At 42.7% G+C, this 22,332-nt stretch overlaps 1 protein-coding gene across 1 annotated transcript in view; it reads right to left on the reverse strand.

The window, feature by feature from the left end:
• Positions 1 to 284: 284 nt before the first annotated feature.
• The window catches only part of LOC106584698 (dual oxidase 2), a 34,680-nt gene continuing 12,632 nt past the window's right edge, over positions 285 to 22,332 (reverse strand). The window contains exons 14-34 of the mRNA XM_014170214.3: positions 20,760 to 20,878; positions 20,030 to 20,170; positions 18,673 to 18,783; positions 18,099 to 18,301; positions 17,618 to 17,803; positions 15,888 to 16,113; positions 15,521 to 15,614; positions 14,883 to 15,058; positions 14,709 to 14,781; positions 13,034 to 13,114; positions 11,271 to 11,449; positions 10,049 to 10,279; positions 9,648 to 9,747; positions 8,419 to 8,468; positions 5,950 to 6,077; positions 5,122 to 5,275; positions 4,554 to 4,786; positions 4,153 to 4,311; positions 2,997 to 3,152; positions 2,288 to 2,416; positions 285 to 1,103 (exon numbers count right to left, since the gene is read on the reverse strand). Of these exons, the coding sequence (XP_014025689.3) occupies positions 981 to 1,103; positions 2,288 to 2,416; positions 2,997 to 3,152; positions 4,153 to 4,311; positions 4,554 to 4,786; positions 5,122 to 5,275; positions 5,950 to 6,077; positions 8,419 to 8,468; positions 9,648 to 9,747; positions 10,049 to 10,279; positions 11,271 to 11,449; positions 13,034 to 13,114; positions 14,709 to 14,781; positions 14,883 to 15,058; positions 15,521 to 15,614; positions 15,888 to 16,113; positions 17,618 to 17,803; positions 18,099 to 18,301; positions 18,673 to 18,783; positions 20,030 to 20,170; positions 20,760 to 20,878 (3,052 nt within the window). The 3' untranslated portion in view covers positions 285 to 980. The remainder of the gene's footprint in view (positions 1,104 to 2,287; positions 2,417 to 2,996; positions 3,153 to 4,152; positions 4,312 to 4,553; positions 4,787 to 5,121; positions 5,276 to 5,949; positions 6,078 to 8,418; positions 8,469 to 9,647; positions 9,748 to 10,048; positions 10,280 to 11,270; positions 11,450 to 13,033; positions 13,115 to 14,708; positions 14,782 to 14,882; positions 15,059 to 15,520; positions 15,615 to 15,887; positions 16,114 to 17,617; positions 17,804 to 18,098; positions 18,302 to 18,672; positions 18,784 to 20,029; positions 20,171 to 20,759; positions 20,879 to 22,332) is intronic.

Raw genomic sequence — 22,332 nt, forward strand, 5'->3', positions numbered from 1 at the left:
GAAGCACTACCAGTCATACCGTTTTCTGCCAAGGTGCAACCTTTGGTAGGCTGATGGAAGGCTACTCCGAGTCAAGAGGTTGTGATACAGCAAAGCCAAGACATGCCTGGGCCGTGCTCATCATGGTTCTGACAGGCGAAGTGAAAATGATACCATGATTTTGCTCGTTGTGCACGCTGCTCAATTGATATATCAATCATGGTACCATTTTCACTTCGCCTGTGTATGTAACAACACCATCGGACACGAAACAACGATACAAATGTAACAACAGCACAACAAAATAGATTTAAAAATAACATTTATTTTGCAGGTGCCTTGTCATTTTCTACACCGGTGGTTCAACATGTGCTTTCTAACAGTGACAGCAGGAGCAACAAACATTATCAACCAACATTATCAACCAACATGAGCAACCAACATGAGCAACCAACATTATCAACCAACATTATCAACCAACATTATCAACCAACATGATCAAGTGGTCAAAACCATTCATCTTCAGGCGATGTGGGGAGGTTGGTTCAAAAATACAATCTGTTAATTATTACATCATCTATAAAATGGACATATCTATGTAATACAGACTAGCTCATAACATTGCTAATCGTTGAAAATGACAAATCTACCCAATGGATTATGATAATATTGTGTTTTAAAAAAAAATGTAAGTGGTTGTGCAAAAACATACATTTGTACCTCCATTTTGAAAGTGGGGATGCAGCTGCTCCCTTTGCTCCAGTGCTCGGTAATCTGTAGGGATTACTCAGCATAAAACAATTCTACTATTCTTTTTATTAACAAAAGAATCCAGATGATTTGCAGTATTACGTAAAAGCAGTAGACAGTATTTGATTTTTTTACTTTAAAGAATTTGTAAGTCGTAAAATCTAGTCTGAAGGACTCATAAACTGTTCTTTTTTCATTGTTATTCGGCACAGTAGTAAGTGGTGTATTATGGGTATTCCCCAGTCCTGCTGTTAGAAGTTCTCATAGTGATGTATGAAATGTGTTTGGTCTCTCTTGTTCATCTGTTGGCAGGCCTTCTCTACGTTCTTAGTGAGACCAGGAGGACCACAGCTGAACACACCAATCTTACCCACCTAGGGAGAGAGAGAGACACACAGTAATTTTGTAAGATCAGTTCCAGTGTTTGAGTATCTGTTTATCATGGTAGATTGCTACTGCAGCCGATGGAAACGTGGAGGGGACACAGTACAAGGAAGTGATGCTGAATTCTGTGGAAGGGTTCAGAACGTCATACAGCATTCAGAAAGTATTCAGAACCCTTGACTTTTTCCTCATTTTGTTACGTTATAGCCTTATTCTAAAATGGATTCAATTCATTATTTTCCTCATCAATCTAAACACAATACCCCATAACGACAAAGCTAAAACAGGTTTTTAGATTTTTTTGCAAATGTATTAAAAATAAAAACAGAATTAACAGAAATCTACATAAATATTCAGACCCTTTGCTATGACCTCAGGTGCATTCTGTTTCCATTGATCATCCTTGAGATGTTTCTACAACTTGATTGGAGTCCACCTGTGGTCAATTCAATTGATTGGACATGATTTGGAAAGGTCCCACAGTTGACAGTCCATGTCAGAGCAAAAACCAAACCATGAGGTTGAAGAAATTGTCCATAGAGCTCCGAGACAGGATTGGACAACAGGACAACAACCCTAAGCACACAGCCAAGACAACGCAGGAGTGGCTTCAGGACAAGTCTATGAATGTCCTTGAGTGGCCCAGCCAGAGCCCTGACTTGAACCCGATCGAACATCTCTGGAGAGACCTGAAAATAGCTGTGCAGCGATGCTCCCCATCCAACCAGACAGAGCTTGAGAGGAGGCTGTAATCGCTGCCAAAAGTGCTTCAACAAAGTACTGAGTAAAGGGTCTGAATACTTATTAAAAATAACACATTTACATACATTTGCAAAAATGTCTAAAATCCTTTTTTTGCTTTGTCATTATGGGGTATTGTGTGTAGATTGATGAGGGGGGAAAAAAACAATTTCATCCATTTTAGAATAAGGCTGTAACGTAAACAAAATGTGGAAAAAGTGAAGAGGTCTGAATACTTTCCAAATGCGCTGTATGTAGCATAGTCTTCTTCCAGAGATGTTTGGGCTGTATTAGCTAACTTCTATGGACAATTAATACTGATAGATACTATGATAACATATGATAGCAATATAATGACCACTATAAAGCACAAACAGGTCTGGCATCAGGTTTTACGCAACATGGCGCTGATGGATGTGTCTATGTAACTGACCTCAGGGTGCACCTCCTGCAGAGAGCTGAAGAAGGAGAGAAATGGTGGACGACCGAAGTGGGTCACAGAACGCAGGCCGGTGAACAGGCTCCGATTCCACTCCTTCTGGAAGTGACGCTCACACACGTACTGACCAGACACATCAGGACATCCCACTTTAGTACCACATACTACATTTACTGTTAAATGTACAGTCCTAAAGTCCTCAAGTCCTAATGTTTTAAAGTCCTAAAGTCACAAAGTCCTAAAGTCTAAAAGTTCGATTCTTAAAGTCCTAACGTCTTAACGTCTTAACGTCTTAAAGTCTTAACGTCTTAACGTCCTAACGTCTTAACGTCTTAAAGTCCTAACGTCTTAACGTCTTAACGTCTTAAAGTCTTAAAGTCTTAACGTCCTAAAGTCCTAACGTCTTAAAGTCCTAAATTCTTAACATCTTAACGTCTTAAAGTCTTAACGTCTTAACGTCTTAACGTCTTAAGTCCTAAAGTCCAAAAATACAAACTCTGCCCTCCCGGTGCACCATAGTAGCTACAACTAAACCACACAACATATCTAAACTGTTGTACTCTTATCCTGTGACATTTCAAGCACTTTTAGGGCCAGTTTTCCAGACCCAGATTAAGCCTAGCCCTGGGTTGAGAATGTTTTGTTTTCAGTCCAGGACTAGGCTTAATCTACGTCCAGGAAACCGTTTGTTGGTTGTTCTCACCAGCATGGTGGTTCGCAGGTCAAACTTCTCTGCCAGCTGTGTGATGTAGATGTGGACAGAGACCAGGTCCAGACTGTCCTGCTCCTCCACCTCCCGGATGATGTCAGACACCCACTCAAACTGACGTTGCGTCCGCGTCACCCAGATAAAGTATACCTTCAGACAGACAGGATATTCCCCCCGGGCAAAGCCAAAGGTTAGGCATAGGGATTCAGATTAGGTTAAGGACATAAAGGCAGGAGGTATATTTACTTTTATTCTGATACGGGACAGTGTAAATACTGAGTAAATACTGAGTAAATACTGAGTAAATACTGTGTAAATACTGAGTAAATACTGAGTAAATACTGTGTAAATACTGTACATGCAACCATATCTACATGTACATACTACCTCAATCAGCCTGACTAACCGGTGTCTGCATGTAGCCTCGCTACTTTTATAGCCTCGCTGTCACGTCCTGGCCAGTATAAGGGTTAATTGGTATTGTAGTTTGGTCAGGACGTGGCAGAGGGTATTCGTTTTATGTGGTTCGGGGTGGTGTGTTTGTTGAAGGGGCATTTGATTTAAGTATTCCGGGGTTTTTGGGCACTGTTTGGTTTTCATGTATTCTATGGTTAGTCTAGTGTGTCTGTTTCTATGTTTGGTTAATTGGGGTTGGTACTCTCAGTTGAAGGCAGGTGTTGTCTATTTGGCCTTTGATTGAGAGTCCCATATATTAGGGTGTGTTTGTTTGTCATATGTGGGAGATTGTTCCGTGTTTAGTGTGTGTCAACATTACAGGACTGTCAGTTTATTGTTTGTTCTCTTTTGTTCATTTTGTGTTCATTTTGGAGTTAATAAATGTTCAAAATGAACAACCGCATGCCTGCTGCGTTTTGGTCCTCCTTCACCGCCGATAATCGTGACACTCGCTACTGTATATAGCCTGTCTTTTTACTGTTGTTTTATTTCTTTACTTACCTATTGTTCACCTAATACCTTTTTTGCACTATTGGTTAGAGCCTGTAAGTAAGCATTTCACTGTAAGTTCTACACCTGTTGTATTCGGCGCAAAGTGACAAATCAACTTTGATTTGATTTGGATCACTAGAACAAGCAGAAGCAGAAGAAGAAGAAGGAGAAGGTTCCTGACATTCTCATGTGGACAGCTTACTTTTTTACACTGTATCTTGAACTTGACTGAGGACTTGAACACCAGGTCCTTGAGGATGGAAGCGAAGGGGGTGACTCCAATCCCTCCTCCCACCAGGACTGACACGTCAAAATTTGTCCAATCCTGGTGGCCCTCCCCAAACGGCCCGTCCAGGTACAGCTGTAGAATGGGAGTACAAAGATGTGATAGAGAAAGCATTGCAAAACAGCAAGAATTAATCAACCTTCCAACCAACCAACCGCATGCACACAGACACGCTTGCAGCAGACACGGATGGATGCACAGATGTACACACACAGACCCCCCCAACCTACACACAGACCCCCCACCATACACACAGAGCCCCCACCCTACACATACACATCCTCCCTCCATGCCTCCCTTCTTCCCTCCCTCCATGCCTTTGGATATGTTCGCAGTTGTTCCAGGTTGTTGGGGGCGTATGCCTCTCGGAGGTGGCTGGTCCAGGGGCCTATGGCGCGGATGTGAAGGCTGAGGGTCTCCTCATGTGGAGCTGACGTCAAGGTGAATGGGTGGTACTCATCTGTGCCAAGCGCCAGACACGCCACCCTCACCCACTGGCCTGAGCGGTACACAAAGCCCTGGGGACGCTTGAACTCCAGGTGTGTCACTTCTATGTTAGGGTGGGGAGGGGTTGAGAGAGAGAGAAGAGACAGAATGAGATAGAGAGAGAGAGGAGAGCGACCAGTAGCACAAGGCAATAGCCAGAGTGGAGGGGAATATAAGGATAGAACTAGAATTAACCCACAAAGAGCATTAACTGGAATGGGAACTCATGCATTCATCCGCTCATCTATCCATCCATCCAATCCACCATCCATCCATCCCTCCTTCCTCACTCCTTCCCTCCCTCCATGCCTCCCTTCCCCCTTACTCTATCCCTCCCTCCCTGCCCCCCTCCCACCCACCCTTCCTCCCTCCCCTCCCACCCTCTATCCCAGTCCCTACCTGAGGGCAGCAGCGTAGCATTGACCACAGGGATCTCCACCTTCTTCCTGTTGAGGCTGATGAGTTTGTCCAGGAGGAAGAGCAGTCCCGGGGGGATCAGGTAGATGTAGAAACGAGGCTCCTGGAGCAGAGCAAAGCTGCCGTGGATGACTGTCTGGCGGGACGAGACATAGACAAGAGGATCATGTTTTAAATAAACTAGAAACCAGGGGACGAGAGGGCTATGAGGAAATATACTTCATGTTCTCCCTACAGGGACCAGCATTTACGTTCAATCCAACCAAAATGCATCCTACCGGCTGTATGTATGTATTTCTAAAGTTATATAGCTTAAAAACTTGATTGCTGACATAGAAAACATTTTGGGACTATATCAACAATGTACTAATGAAACAAAGAGCAAAAATATCGTTTTTTTGGTGGAATTTAGTTGGTAATGAATGAGGGGAGCAGGTTCCTTCCTTCACCTACTGACTAATTACATTTACATTTTAGTCATTTAGCAGACGCTCTTATCCAGAGCAACTTACAGTAGTGAATGCATACATTTCATTTCATGCATTTAAAAAAAAAATGTATTATTTTTTTATTATTATTATTATTATTTTACAAAAAAAGGACACTCTCCTAGACCACTTTTCGATTTCCAGGTCACGGAGGAGTCGAGGAGAGGACGGTCTTTTCGTCCAAATGAGAATCTCCCTGTGTTCACCGTGGTTCAACGTTATGGCAAGCCCCTTCGGTTAACCAGCAACTACTATAGTAATACTCATCTGTATATGTTGTACAAGGTATACGTATATGAATATAATGTATCTCTGTGCTCACCAGAATGTAGACAACCACATAGAGGTAGTGTGTGAGCCAGAAACCCCGGAAGCTGATTCGTCGGAAGTAGTGAGTGGCAAAGACGTACATAAACGCAAAGATGAAGAGAAGCAGGATGCCCGTTAATCCTGCAGTAACATTAGAGAGAGAGACACGTTAGAGTAACGTTAGAGAGAGAGAGACATGTTAGAGTAACGTTAGAGAGAGAGAGACATGTTAGAGTAACGTTAGAGAGAGAGAGACATGTTAGAGTAACGTTAGAGAGAGAGAGACATGTTAGAGTAACATTAGAGAGAGAGACACGTTAGAGTAACATTAGAGAGAGACATGTTAGAGTAACGTTAGAGAGAGAGACACGTTAGAGTAACATTAGAGAGAGAGACATGTTAGAGTAACGTTAGAGAGAGAGAGACATGTTAGAGTAACATTAGAGAGAGAGACACGTTAGAGTAACGTTAGAGAGAGACGTTAGAGTAACATTAGAGAGAGACATGTTAGAGTAACATTAGAGAGAGAGAGACACGTTAGAGTAACGTTAGAGAGAGACATGTTAGAGTAACATTAGAGAGAGAGACACGTTAGAGTAACGTTAGAGAGAGAGAGACACGTTAGAGTAACATTAGAGCGAGAGAGAGACACGTTAGAGTAACGTTAGAGAGAGAGAGAGACGTTAGAGTAACATTAGAGCGAGAGAGAGACACGTTAGAGTAACGTTAGAGAGAGAGAGACACGTTAGAGTAACAGAGCGAGAGAGAGACACGTTAGAGTAACGTTAGAGAGAGACACGTTAGAGTAACGTTAGAGAGAGACACGTTAGAGTAACATTAGAGCGAGAGAGAGACACGTTAGAGTAACGTTAGAGAGAGACACGTTAGAGTAACATTAGAGCGAGAGAGAGACATGTTAGAGTAACATTAGAGAGAGAGACACTTTAGAGTAACGTCAGAGAGAGAGACATGTTAGAGTAACATTAGAGTGAGAGACACGTTAGAGTAACGTTAGAGAGAGACGTTAGAGTAACATTAGAGAGAGACATGTTAGAGTAACATTAGAGAGAGAGACACGTTAGAGTAACGTTAGAGAGAAAGACACTTTAGAGTAACGTTAGAGAGAGAGACACGTTAGAGTAACATTAGAGCGAGAGAGAGACATGTTAGAGTAACGTTAGAGAGAGACACGTTAGAGTAACGTTAGATAGAGAGACACGTTAGAGTAACATTAGAGAGAGAGACACGTTAGAGTAACGTTAGAGAGAGAGACATGTTAGAGTAACGTCAGAGAGAGAGACATGTTAGAGTAACGTTAGATAGAGAGACATGTTAGAGTAACATTAGAGAGAGAGACACGTTAGAGTAACGTTAGAGAGACATGTTAGAGTAACGTTAGAGAGAGAGACATGTTAGAGTAACGTCAGAGAGAGACATGTTAGAGTAACATTAGAGAGAGAGAGAGACATGTTAGAGTAACATTAGAGAGAGAGACACGTTAGAGTAACGTTAGAGAGAGACATGTTAGAGTAACGTTAGAGACACGTTAGAGTAACGTTAGAGAGAGAGAGACTCGTTAGAGTAACATTAGAGAGAGAGACTCGTTAGAGTAACATTAGAGAGAGAGACACAGAGAGAGAGACACGTTAGAGTAACGTTAGAGAGAGACGTTCGAGTAACATTAGAGAGAGACGTTAGAGTAACGTTAGAGAGAGAGAGAGACTCGTTAGAGTAACGTTAGAGAGAGAGACACGTTAGAGTAACGTTAGAGAGAGAGACACGTTAGAGTAACGTTAGAGAGAGAGACACTTTAGAGTAACGTTAGAGAGAGAGACATGTTAGAGAGAGAGACACGTTAGAGTAACAGAGCGAGAGAGAGACACGTTAGAGTAACGTTAGAGAGAGACGTTAGAGTAACGTTAGAGAGAGACGTTAGAGTAACGTTAGAGAGAGACGTTAGAGTAACGTTAGAGAGAGAGAGAGAGACTCGTTAGAGTAACATTAGAGAGAGACGTTAGAGTAACGTTAGAGAGAGAGACTCGTTAGAGTAACATTAGAGAGAGAGAGAGAGACGTTAGAGTAACGTTAGAGAGAGAGACACGTTAGAGTAACATTAGAGAGAGAGAGACACACGTTAGAGTAACATTAGAGAGAGACGTTAGAGTAACGTTAGAGAGAGACTCGTTAGAGTAACATTAGAGAGAGACGTTAGAGTAACGTTAGAGAGAGAGAGAGAGACTCGTTAGAGTAACGTTAGAGAGAGAGACACGTTAGAGTATTGAGCTACTGTAATATTCAGCAATAACATAACATAATAACATAGCTCTTTACCGTCAATATTTTGGGACTAAAGCAAACCCAGCGGGCAAAACTGGTTGCATTGTTGTCGTTATAACTAGAAACGGGTTGAAATGACATAATTATGACATCAACTAGTTTTGCCCAGTTTTGACCGGTGGGAACGGTTTGTATTCTGTCCTACCTGGAACAGTCTGAAAGAACCACCACGACCATTTCATCGGCATCTCAGACCTGCAAATAGTCAATACATAGCAAATAGTCAATACATAGCAAATAGTCAATACATAGCAAATAGTCAATACATAGCAAATAGTCAATACATAGCAAATAGTCAATACATAGCAAATAGTCAATACATAGTAAATAGTCAACACAGAGTAAATAGTCAGATAGTAAATAGTCAACAGAGTAAATAGTCAGATAGTAAATAGTCAACACAGAGTAAATAGTCAACACAGTAAATGGTCAACACAGAGTAAATAGTCAACCCAGAGTAAATAGTCAACCCAGTGAATAGTCAACCCAGTGAATAGTCAACCCAGTAAACAGTCAACCCAGTCAACACAGTAAACAGTCAACACAGTAAAACCCATTGAATAGTCAACACAGAGTAAATAGTCAACACAGTAACCAGTCAACACAGTAAATGGTCAACACAGAGTAAATAGTCAACCCAGAGTAAATAGTCAACCCAGTGAATAGTCAACCCAGTAAACAGTCAACCCAGTCAACAGTCAACACAGTAAACAGTCAACACAGTAAAACCCATTGAATAGTCAACCCAGTCAACAGTCAACACAGTAAACAGTCAACACAGTCAACAGTCAACACAGTAAACAGTCAACACAGTAAACAGTCAACACAGTCAACAGTCAACCCAGTCAACAGTCAACACAGTAAACAGTCAACCCAGTCAACAGTCAACCCAGTCAACAGTCAACACAGTAAACAGTCAACACAGTAAAACCCATTGAATAGTCAACCCAGTCAACAGTCAACACAGTAAACAGTCAACACAGTAAACAGTCAACACAGTAAACAGTCAACACAGTAAACAGTCAACAGTAAACAGTAAACAGTCAACACAGTAAAACCCATTGAATAGTCAACCCAGTGAACAGTCAACACAGTAAATAGTCAACACAGAAGATAGTCAGATAGTAAATAGTCAACACATAGTAGTCAACCCAGTCAATAGTCAGCACAGTCAACTAGTCAACACAGTAACTAGTCAACACAGTAACTAGTCAACATAATAAATAGTCAACACATAGTAAATACTCAACACATAGCAATTCAGATACAAGAGTATGCATGTAAAGAGGTACACATGTGAAAATGGAGAAGAATCCCCAAAATATTCCCGAAGAATCCAGAAGAATGAAGAAGAATCCAGAATAATGCCATTACCCATTGTTGACTAGGACCCTAGGGAACAGACAGGCCAGGATGCTGAGGTCACTGACTGAGAACACGTAGACATTAACCACATGACCCAGAGAGTGGACAACTAAAGAGAGGAGGAGAAGAAGGGGTTAATTCAGGAGTAAAACTTAACATGAACTGGAAACACGTTGTAATTGTGTTACTACAATGAGATGTGAAGAACTAGTATTTATAAATGTAGGAGTTCCCCAAGTGAAATCATTTAGACCAAAAATATATCTATTTTTTTAGGATTTTACATTGGTAAGTGACTTTTTTCCAATATCCGCCCAGTCAACCCCTCCTTTTGTGTCGATTCTCTGAGAAGTGAGTCAACCTCTGATCTCTAACCTCTGATCTCTAACCTCTGACCTTTAACCTCTGACCTGTGAGTAAGAGGGCGGACATGGCCATGAAGCGGTGGAAGTCTATAGCGGCGTCGAAGGGGATGTATTGGTTGAGGAAGGTCTCTCGTCCCAGGGTGATGAGGTTACGGCACACCGTCAGCAGCATGTAGGGGTACAGGAAGGAGATGGCCGCCGCCGAACCACGCGACGCCAAGATACCCACGACCGACGTCTCTGGCACGCCCGTGGAGTATGCCTGTAAACCATAGTCTAAACACACAGCTAGGGGTTTGTTTCTGTTAGTCCACAGGCTTTACCTGAATCCCAAATAAGACCCTCAGCCCCTCCGTATTCCCTAGGGCACTCCCGTAGATCTGAAGGGATTGGATAAGTGTAATCAAAATGGCAAAAAAAGTCAGCCAAACAGAAGGGTAAGTTTAAGTCATCACCATATTGCGTAAACATATCCCATTCTGTTAGATCTACAGGAAGGATTCGGGCCAGGGCTTGATTTGGGATTCAGGGTATATACAAGGCTGACAGAAGACCTTTATATTCAGATACAGTATAGCTATTTTAATGTGATGGAAAATGTACCTAAGCATTCATAAGATGCTTTTGTAGGGCAATGGAGTTAAAATTGCACGAGTAATCAACAAAATTATGAATATCTCATTAAGTTAAGCATTTGTGTCAACAAAACAGTCATCTCTCGTGACCGCTGATTTGGTTCTGGGCATTGAGATAAAAAACAAAAAACAGGTAACTCCCAGCCTTCTTCTTCTTCTTGGCACAGCCTGGTCTCAGATCTGTTTGTACGGTCTTGCCAACAATCATAATTGTTGGCGAGACAGCACAAACAGATCTGGGACCAGCCAGGCTAGCTCAAATTCAAATCAATCAAATGTATATTATAGCAGTTGTAACGAAGTGCCAGCTAACTCCCAAAACAAAAGATCAGACAGAAGAGAAAATAATAGAAAAGAAGGACGAGAGAAGACAAGACGAGAGAAGACGAGAGAAGACGAGAGAAGACAAGAAAAGACAGAAGAAGAGAAAACAAGAGAAGACAAGACGAGAGAAGACAAGACCAGAGAAGACCAGAGAAGACAAGACGAGAGAAAACAAGAGAAGACAAGACGAGAGAAAACAAGAGAAGACAAGACGAGAGAAGACAAGACGAGAGAAAACAAGAGAAGACAAGACGAGAGAAAACAAGAGAAGACAAGAGAAGACAAGAGAAGACGAGAAGACAACTTACAGTAGCATCTCTCCAGAGCCACTCCGGCTGTGATGCCATAGACGATAGTGAAGCAAACAATGTGGCGACGGTAGTTCTCTACGAAGCGTTTGAATTGCTGGATCTTCTGCTGGATGGGGCTCCTGTTGTAACGCTCCTTCTTCGGCTTCACGTAGACCTTAGGACTCTGGAGGCCCGATCTGCATGGGAGGAGGAAGGAGGAAGTCATTTGCAGTGGTTTAGATTGAGAAAAGCTACATTGTCCCAACATAATTTATTAAACTGAAACTACCAAAGAAGGTTCAGGCCGCAGCATAACTGACTTCAATGGCATTTATTGCTGAACACGTTTAAGAGAAAGCTCCAACAAAGCACTATTGCGACCTTTTTTAACCTTTAAGTTACAGCAATGCAGCAATCAATGAATACAATGGATGAGTCAGAGTTAGCAAGGACAATAGAAATAAGTCATAAGGACAGTGGGTAAAAAATCAGAACATCCGGATGAGGTTCAGGCTGGATTCCCCTTAAGGGGAATAATTAAATGTTAAGAGGTATTACTGGGCGTTAGTGATATAACGAAGCCACAGGATAGATAGAGTGTAAGTACTGTGCTCCATGGTAACACCATCGTACCATCATCAATATATGTAAGGAACTCAGATTCAAGTCTAGTGTTATCTGATAATGGCGTTAAGTAGAGGCTGGTTGCATCACTGGGAGGACAACTCTAGATACCACACATGAGGTCAACCACAAAGCAAGAAAACTCTCTTACGCAACCCGAGGTAACCATGGTGAACCCATAATTACTGGTATCACTCTGCTTCACTTCCTTGAAATAGAATACTGTACAAATGTAACAGTTTTGCTTCCGTCCCTCTCTTCGCCCCAACCTGGGCTCGAACCAGGGACCCTTGCACACATCAACAACTGACACCCACGAAGCATCGTTACCCATCGCGCCACAAAAGTCGCGGCCCTAGCAACGCAAGGGGAACAACCACTTCAGGTCTCAGAGTGAGTGACGTCACCGATTGAAACACTATTAGCACGCACCACCGCTAACTAACTAGCCATTTCACATCGGTTACACATACAGGTAAGCACAACAACCATTACCACTACTGGTATCGACCTACTGTATAAGGACTTATTGAACTTTATGTAAATAGATTTTTAAAAATGATTAGAAAGCCATGCGAGAAAGTCATGAGAAAATCTGTCAATAAATAAAAAATAAAAACACGTGAGGAGAAGTCTGGTAGTGACATGAGCAGCATGAGGTTGGATGTGATCTCTGGTAGTGACATGAGCAGCATGAGGTTGGATGTGATCTCTGGTAGTGACATGAGCAGCACGAGGTTGGATGTGATCTCTGATAGTGACATGAGCAGCATGAGGTTGGATGTGATCTCTGGTAGTGACATGAGCAGCATGAGGTTGGAAGTGATCTCTGGTAGTGACATGAGCAGCACGAGGTTGGATGTGATCTCTGATAGTGACATGAGCAGCATGAGGTTGGATGTGATCTCTGGTAGTGACATGAGCAGCATGAGGTTGGATGTGATCTCTGGTAGTGACATGAGCAGCATGAGGTTGGATGTGATCTCTGATTGTGACATGAGCAGCATGAGGTTGGAAGTGATCTCTGGTAGTGACATGAGCAGCATGAGGTTAGATGTGATCTCTGGTAGTGACATGAGCAGCATGAGGTTGGATGTGATCTCTGGTAGTGACATCAGCAGCATCAGGTTGAAATTGCCCAACCCAAGAGAACTTACCTTTTCCCTTGTCGTCTGCGAAGTTCCTGCCCGTCTTTCCCCGGGCTACTGGAGAACTGTGTGTCCCGTTCTGAGGGCGAGCTAAGGAAGTGAAGACATTACAGTTTTTAAATAAAGAGCATGAGGCCTGCAGGCCGCCGTTTCAAAACTGATGCTGATAACTGATACTCCAAGGGTGGAGTAATTAAAATAAAATAATCGTAATAGTCGTCGTAATAGTAATATAACAGGTTACTTGGAAAAAAGTAGTTATCGTCATGAAGTAAATCATCATCATGTCCACAATCACACCCTGATAAGAGCATGACTATCGAGATCTTGGTGAATGGAGATTGTGAAATACAGTAAATGACCTTGCAATGAAGAGTGCATTTTTTCAATCAATCAAATCAATGTTTTGTTTGTCAGTAGTTCTCTCATAAGGGTGTATCCTCGTTACTAAGTTATTCTCTTCCTCTATTCTAATGTTGTTATCTTACCTGTTCCTCTCCGGGGTGATGAAAGAAAACGGGCTGGTGTTATTTGTAACGTCTGCTTCCAACTCACACCCTCAAAACACATAGATCCCCTGAACGCAGCTCACTTTCCAGCCCACTTTCCAGCTCACACTCTCAAACACCTAGATCCCCTGAATGCAGCTCACTCTCCAGATCCCAATCACCTGAATTCTAATCACCTGTTCACACACCTGTAGGTCATTATCAAACACTATTTAGTTCAGTTCTTTGCACCTCATCACTGTGAGGTATTGATTGTTTTGGGACACATGTCTGTCAGAGTGCTTGGTTTCCCGTGAGTTACTCCTCCCGTGTATGATAGTTTTTGCCTGCCTCACTAACGACGCCTTTTTCCTATTCCCTGCTTGTACTTAAGCCTATTGGATTTCCTGTTACCTACCTATTGCCTGATCTCCCAGACTACGTTACTAGCCTTTTCCCTGCGTGTACTGTTGCCCTTTTGGACCCCTGTGTATGACCTTCTGCCTGCCCCTGGACCCAGCTACATGCCTCCTCCTGTGTATGACCTTCTGCCTGCCCCTGGACCCAGCTACCTGCCTCCTCCTGTGTATGACCTTCTGCCTGCCCCTGGACCCAGCTACCTGCCTCCTCCTGTGTATGACCTTCTGCCTGCCCCTGGACCCAGCTACCTGCCTCCTCCTGTGTATGACCTTCTGCCTGCCCCTGGACCCAGCTACCTGCCTCCTCCTGTGTATGACCTTCTGCCTGCCCCTGGACCCAGCTACATGCCTCCTCCTGTGTATGACCTTCTGCCTGCCCCTGGACCCAGCTACCTGCCTCCTCCTGTGTATGACCTTCTGCCTGCCCCTGGACCCAGCTACCTGCCTCCTCCTGTGTATGACTTTCTGCCTGCCCCTGGACCCAGCTACCTGCCTCCTCCTGTGTATGACCTTCTGCCTGCCCCTGGATCCAGCTACCTGCCTCCTCCTGTGGTCCTTTACAATAAACATCTGCTGTGCTTGAAACCATCTCTCTCTCACCTCATGTTCATTACATTATTATCTTACCTGTTCTTCTCTGGGGTGATGAATGAAACGGGCTGGTGTTATTATCTTACCTGTTCCTCTCTGGGGTGATGAAAGAAACGGGCTGGTGTTAATATCTTACCTGTTCCTCTCTGGGGTGATGAAAGAAACGGGCTGGTGTTATTATCTTACCTGTTCCTCTCTGGGGTGATGAAAGACACATGCTGGTGTCGACTCAGTCTGTTTCCCCCCTCCTTCTCCATCCCTGCAGAGATACATAACATTAGAAGAAGAAAAAAAAGAAGCTTTGCAGAAGCCTTTGAGAGTATTTTGTGTCCCTGGTCGGCCTTCTCCAGCCTTTGTCACCTTTGATGTTAAGCTGAGCGAAGGTCAGTTCCTTCTCGTGGTCCCGGAGCAGGAAGTGGAAGTCCTCCCAGGTAATCTGTTCCTTGTCGTTGAAACCTGCGGCCTTCAACATGTCCTTGATGGCCTCCTCAGCCTGGCTCTTAGACAGAAGACTGCTGGAGATCTCTATGAACGACCTGCAGAACAGACCACAAGATGGCCGGAGTTAAGACGGCCGGAGAATCCATTATACGGTGCTTATCTTTTTCATTCATTTTGGATTGCGCATACAGCTGGATCTACAAAGCAGACGGCATGGAATGTGGACGTACTTTGACAGAAGGTGGCTATTGAGGTCTGAGTGTAATGTCCTTTCAAGAGACAATGTTTTTCATGAAATTGGATGATATTTGGATGAAAACAGATCAAAGTATGATGACCCAAAGTATGAAAAATGACTGTTGCTTCTATACTTATCAAGTTTGACCATAAAGTTACTGGTTTCTTTTCAAACTTCCTGGTAGTTAGCCATGAGAGAGAAGTACTTTTTCTCAAATCTTGAGCATTTTTTTCCCCCAAAAAATATTATGGGTGATATTTTACATGGGAATCAGAATGACTGTTCGGGGACCTTTAAGAGAATTGATAACAGTGCTAACCTGAGCAGCCTGGAAAAATCCTCTTTCGATAAGAAACCGTCTCCATCGATGTCGTGCATCGAGAACATCAGTTTAGACTTTTCCTCGGGAGAACCTGGACAAACAACACAGTGGAATATCAGTACAAAATCTGTGTTTCTTATTGGACAATTCCTGTTTCAGTCAGTTGTCTTCTGTTTGTTGCCTAATAAACACGACCCCCGGACTCCAGGGTTTGGATCAATTCCACTTAAATTCCAGTCAATTCAGGAAGTACACTGAAATTCCAATTATCTTCAATGCTTTTCAATGAGTAAAATGTGGAATTGGAATCTGGTTTACTTTCTGAATTGACTTGAATTGAAATGGAAACCTACCCTGGACTCACCTTTCATGAAAATGACGATGACATCAAGGAACTCCTGGAAGGAGAGGTATCCGTTTCCGTCCTTGTCGGCCAGCGTGAACATGGCGTCAACAAAGAGCGAGTCCGGTTTGAGTCCCAGAGCGTCGGCAAATTCAGTTCGTGTCAGCTCAGTCTCCAGGGCTTCGCGGGTCTTCCTACAGGACGCACCACTCATGTCCCTGGCATCACAATTCTCTATCTCCAGGACCTATAGGGTGGGGATGGATGTATATATTTTTGAACCTTTATTTAACCGGGTTGTCCCATTGAGCCAATACATATGAGTGATAGATCGTTTCGTCAACATGAAAGACAAGAGGATGGCATTGGCGTTTCTCACCATGTCGTTTAGCACCATGAACTGCTAACTGAAAGTAATCAGATTATGATCCTAAATTTGGGTAATACTAAAGTTACTGATGTCCATTTTGGACAGGTAACTAGTAACTGGAATGGATTACATTTAGAAAGTAACCTTCCCAACCCTGCACATGTCAGCATGGTGCCATTGCGATTGTTAATGGTGGTCACGTTGAATGGCTCAATAGGTTAGAGGGGCGGCAGGTAGCCATAGTGGTTAGAGCGTCTGTGTCTGTTGTTAGCTAGTTACTGGCTAGCTAGGTCTTCATCTGTATCTGTTGTTAGCTAATTACTGGCTAGCTAGGTCTTCATCTGTATCTGGTGTTAGCTAGTTACTGGCTAGCTAGGTCTTCATCTGTGTCTGGTGTTAGCTAGTTACTGGCTAGCTAGGTCTTCATCTGTGTCTGGTGTTAGCTAGTTACTGGCTAGCTAGGTCTTCATCTGTGTCTGTTGTTAGCTAATTACTGGCTAGCTAGGTCTTCATCTGTGTGTGGTGTTAGCTAGTTACTGGCTAGCTAGGTCTTCATCTGTGTCTGGTGTTAGCTAGTTACTGGCTAGCTAGGTCTTCATCTGTGTCTGTTGTTAGCTAATTACTGGCTAGCTAGGTCTTCATCTGTGTCTGGTGTTAGCTAGTTACTGGCTAGCTAGGTCTTCATCTGTGTCTGGTGTTAGCTAGTTACTGGCTAGCTAGGTCTTCATCTGTATCTAGTTACTGAAATGTTGCTAGATCAAATCCCCGAGCTGACAAGCTAAAAATCTGTCGCTCTGCCCCTGAACAAGTCAGTTAACCCACTGTTTCTAGGCCGTCATTGTAAATAAGAATTTGTTCTTAACTGACTTGCCTAGTTAAATAAAACAAAAAATGGTGTTAACAATACTAGGGTTGTGGGTTCAATTCCTGCATGGGCCACGTAAACTGTCACTGTCCATTGGGTTGTGGATCTAACCCAATGTGACATTAGATAAAAAGTCTCCTAAATCACCATATTACAGTAAACATTTCCTAAATCACCATTTTACAGTAAACGTCTCCTAAATCACCATATTACAGTAAATGTCTGCTAAATCACCATATTACAGTAAAGCGTCTCCTAAATCACCATATTACAGTAAAGCGTCTCCTAAATCACCATATTACAGTAAACGTCTCCTAAATCACCATTTTACAGTAAACGTCTCCTAAATCACCATATTACAGTAAATGTCTGCTAAATCACCATATTACAGTAAAGCGTATCCTAAATCACCATATTACAGTAAAGCGTCTCCTAAATCCACATATTACAGTAAAGCGTCTCCTAAATCCCCATATTACAGTAAAGCATCTCCTAAATCACCATATATTCCAGTACCTTGGCAAAGGCACTCCTGATGAAGTTCTCTACTATCTGAGCTCTCTGGTCTCTGGTCACTGCCTCTCTCAGTAGCTCCTTCTCTGTCATGTCCCTCACCGCCAGCTCCTGTCCACCGGCTGTCACCTCAGAGCGAAGGTGCCGGACAAACTCTCCACGCTGGCCCTCGTCCTCAAAGTACAGCACCTGGGGACAGACCACAACAAACAGAGATCACAGTCACACACACACAGGGATTGGCATGGAAACATCTAACAATGAAGACGAACAAAGGAGAGGCACATGAAACACAAGAGTAAACAAAGGTAAATGAATCCGTAAACAAGAGTAAACAAATCAGTAAACAAGAGTAAACAAATCAGTATACACAAGAAAACAAATCAGTATACACAAGAAAACAAATCAGTAAACACGAGTAAACAAATTAGTAAACACGAGTAAACAAACACACGCACAATCATACACACCCCCATCTACTCACCAGGTCATACTCTTTGGGTACTTTCATCAGCAGAGCCCTGCGGTATTTGTTGCTGGACAGCAGGACCTCCAGGTGGGTCTGGGTACCCAGACTGAGTGACCGTAGAGCGGGTCCAGACTGGTCAAACACCTGGAGTTTCCTCCTATCATCGATCAACAGACTGACTGGAAATAGGGGCTTCTTAGGGCCCTGCCACTCACAGGCTAGAGGAGAGGAGAGGAGAGGAGAGAGAGAGAGAGAGAGAGAGAGAGAGAGAGAGAGAGAGAGAAGGGGGTGAGAGATGGACATCAAGACATATTGCAATTTTCACACTATCATGCCTATCCAAACGGTATTCTGATGGCTCTGATATGTTCTGTTGACATTGTCCTTCCCAGCATAGTTCTAGCAGCAGTTATGGTGGATGTGTAACCAGGCCAGCTCAGCTTGGCTCGGCCCAGTAGTGTGAAAAGAGTAAAGCACACCAGTTCTAACATAACACACACCTGTTTTACACAGAGAGTGACGATTCTGTCATAACACAGACCATGCACATGCATGTACTGCACACACACACACACACACACACACACACCTGTGATTCCAGCAGCAGGTTCCTCTGTTGTGTCGTCAGCCCCTCTCTTCTGGAACTTCTTAAACTTGGACTTTCTGAAGTGGGCCACCACAAGGGCCATGAGGAAGCTCACTGGCCAGGGGAACACATGGACAATAGTCATCAGAGAATCCCTGGTAACCCGTATAATAGGGTTTATGATATGCTATGTCTCTCTAAGTAGGCCACAGCAAGAGCCATGAAGAAGCTCACTATGAGGGTACCACAATCAACAAAACAATTATACTGTAGCAATCACAATGGTTATTTGATTATTTGATCTTAAAATGTACATTTAGGAGAATTGTACAAGAGAAAATATTTGTTTTGGGAATTTTCTCAATACTTTGAATATGATTAATTTCCATGTCAGCTCTATGCCTGGAAATGCCCTTGTCTGGAGCAAAGGATACCAATTTCAAACTTTCCAAAAAAAGTGTTTACATGTTTTTTTTACTGGCAAAAATTGATATTAACTGAGAAAATAGCGTGTGTAGTTTCTTGCAATAGTCCTCTGTGACTTTAAAGAATATTTCTCAAAAAATGTTGATTCCTAAAAGATGTGTCCGGAGATTTGGTTTACTCCGTCAGATTTGTCAGAAATCCTAAATCAATCAGGAATGAGCAGGGCCAGCTATACCATAAGGACCCCTTATTCACGTCCTCATTACATGGAGTGCAACAAGAGAAGTTCTTTACTTTTGAAAGATTTAAACAATATTGGAATCACTCTGGTCACAACCATAAACTTTTAACTTCACCTGCCTGATAGATTAAGATAGAATATGAATACTGTTTTAAATATGTTACAATTTAATTAAGTTTTAGAGTCAGAAAGCAACTGAGAAAAAACTACATTGCTACTGTGTATACCATTTGAACGAAGAAGAAAAATTGCCATTTTATTTTCGCCAACTATGTAAAACACCAATTCCGTCAGATTTATGTCTGACAGAAGGGTTATTTTTATTGGGGATTTTCAAATGAATCATTTTCTATATTTTACAAATGTTTGTATATTAGATGTCTGTTTTGAGTATCTGTTGTCAACTGCGTCACTGATGGCTAATCCCCTTGAGATCGATTTTTGTTGTCAATATTCTGAAAAAACATTGGAATCACTGTTCTGCACCATTAGCTAGACATAACGGATAGTGTTTCCGTAATACATTTTGTTTAAATGCTAACAAAATTAGCCCTGATGTATTTTAAATTGCTATAAAACAAAACAAAAAGAAGTTTGGAGATTTGTATTACTTATTTGAATAATCTAATGTTAGAATTATAAAATCAAGGCCTTTTGCTTGTGGATTCTGATTGGTTAACGTCAGATACTGACCAACAGGAAAGAGGAACAGGCAGATGACTGAGATGCCAAAGCCAGCTTTGCTTCCGTCGTCAAAGTAGTTGAGCTTGGTGGCGTTGGTGCAGGGGTGGAGCTCAGAGGTCGTGACCTGAGAAGGCTGGGGGCAAGGGTCACCTGTAACAGACAGACAGGCAAGACAGGCAGGCAGGCAGGCAGGCAGGCAGGCAGGCAGCCAGACAGACAGACAGACAGACAGACAGACAGACAGACAGACAGACAGACAGACAGACAGACAGACAGCAGCCAGACAGGCAGGCAGGCAGGCAGCCAGGCAGACAGACAGACAGACAGACAGGCAAGACAGGCAGGCAGGCAGACAGACAGACAGGCAGGCAGGCAGCCAGGCAGGCAAGACAGGCAGGCAGGCAGGCAGGCAGCCAGACAGACAGACAGACAGACAGACAGACAGACAGACAGACAGACAGACAGACAGACAGACAGACAGACAGACGGGCAGGGATACAGGTAGGCAGACAGGCAGAGAGAAAGGGAGACACGAAGGCAGGCAGGGAGACAGGCAGGGAAACAGACAGGGAGGCACGTAGACAGAGAAACTAGTTACTGTGCCAGCAGCACGTACAATCAACATTTATGACTTACAGTGAATACTGTCATAGATTACATATCTTTATTGTTTGAATTGCAGAGAACACTATCATTTATTGGCCAACCACAGAAACTTTAAGGAAGAAATGAGCTTTACCATCCCTCCAGAAGAAGACTTTCCTCTGTATGTCCTCAGCCTCTGCACTGGTAACTGCTGTAATGACGTCATGAAAGGTTGTGTCCCGAAGGGCCTGCAGCTCCTCAGCTGTGAACAGACTTGAGGAACAAACAGGAGTGGTCAGATTGACTGGAAATATTATGATAGTATCACCCAAACGGTGAATCAAAGCTGATCATAAATGACAATAGTCTTGTGTTTCCTCAGTTCAAAGCTGATCAAAAACTGACAGAAGTCTTGTGTTTCCTCAGTTCAAAGCTGATCATAAATGACAATAGTCTTGTGTTTCCTCAGTTCAAAGCTGATCAAACTGATAGAAGTCTTGTGTTTCCTCAGTTCAAAGCTGATCATAAATGACAATAGTCTTGTGTTTCCTCAGTTCAAAGCTGATCAAACTGACAGTGGGTCTTGTGTTTCCTCAGTTCAAAGCTGATCAAACTGACAGTGGGTCTTGTGTTTCCTCAGTTCAAAGCTGATCATAAATGACAATAGTCTTGTGTTTCCTCAGTTCAAAGCTGATCAAACTGACAGAAGTCTTGTGTTTCCTCAGTTCAAAGCTGATCAAAAACTGACAGAAGTCTTGTGTTTCCTCAGTTCAAAGCTGATCATAAATGACAATAGTCTTGTGTTTCCTCAGTTCAAAGCTGATCAAATCTGACAGAAGTCTTGTCTTTCCTCAGTTCAAAGCTGATCATAAATGACAATAGTCTTGTGTTTCCTCAGTTCAAAGCTGATCATAAATGACAATAGTCTTGTGTTTCCTCAGTTCAAAGCTGATCAAACTGATAGAAGTCTTGTGTTTCCTCAGTTCAAAGCTGATCATAAATGACAATAGTCTTGTGTTTCCTCAGTTCAAAGCTGATCAAACTGACAGTGGGTCTTGTGTTTCCTCAGTTCAAAGCTGATCAAACTGACAGTGGGTCTTGTGTTTCCTCAGTTCAAAGCTGATCATAAATGACAATAGTCTTGTGTTTCCTCAGTTCAAAGCTGATCAAACTGACAGAAGTCTTGTGTTTCCTCAGTTCAAAGCTGATCAAAAACTGACAGAAGTCTTGTGTTTCCTCAGTTCAAAGCTGATCATAAATGACAATAGTCTTGTGTTTCCTCAGTTCAAAGCTGATCAAATCTGACAGAAGTCTTGTCTTTCCTCAGTTCAAAGCTGATCATAAATGACAATAGTCTTGTGTTTCCTCAGTTCAAAGCTGATCAAACTGACAGAAGTCTTGTGTTTCCTCAGTTCAAAGCTGATCAAACTGACAGAAGTCTTGTGTTTCCTCAGTTCAAAGCTGATCAAAACTGACAGAAGTCTTGTGTTTCCTCAGTTCAAAGTCTAGTTCTCCACTAGACTATTGTTTATTTCATTAGTACTTACGTTATGAAAGGTATCCCTCCAGGCATTCAATTTACATTTGACATTTTAGTAATTTAGCAGACTCTCTTATCCAGAGCCACTTACAGTAGTGAGTCATTTAGCAGACTCTCTTATCCAGAGCCACTTACAGTAGTGAGTCATTTAGCAGACTCTCTTATTCAGAGCCACTACAGTAGTGAG

The sequence above is a fragment of the Salmo salar genome, chromosome 23, assembly GCF_965601325.2.
Source record: "Salmo salar chromosome 23, fSalSal1, whole genome shotgun sequence".
NCBI classification, from domain to species: domain Eukaryota; kingdom Metazoa; phylum Chordata; class Actinopteri; order Salmoniformes; family Salmonidae; genus Salmo; species Salmo salar.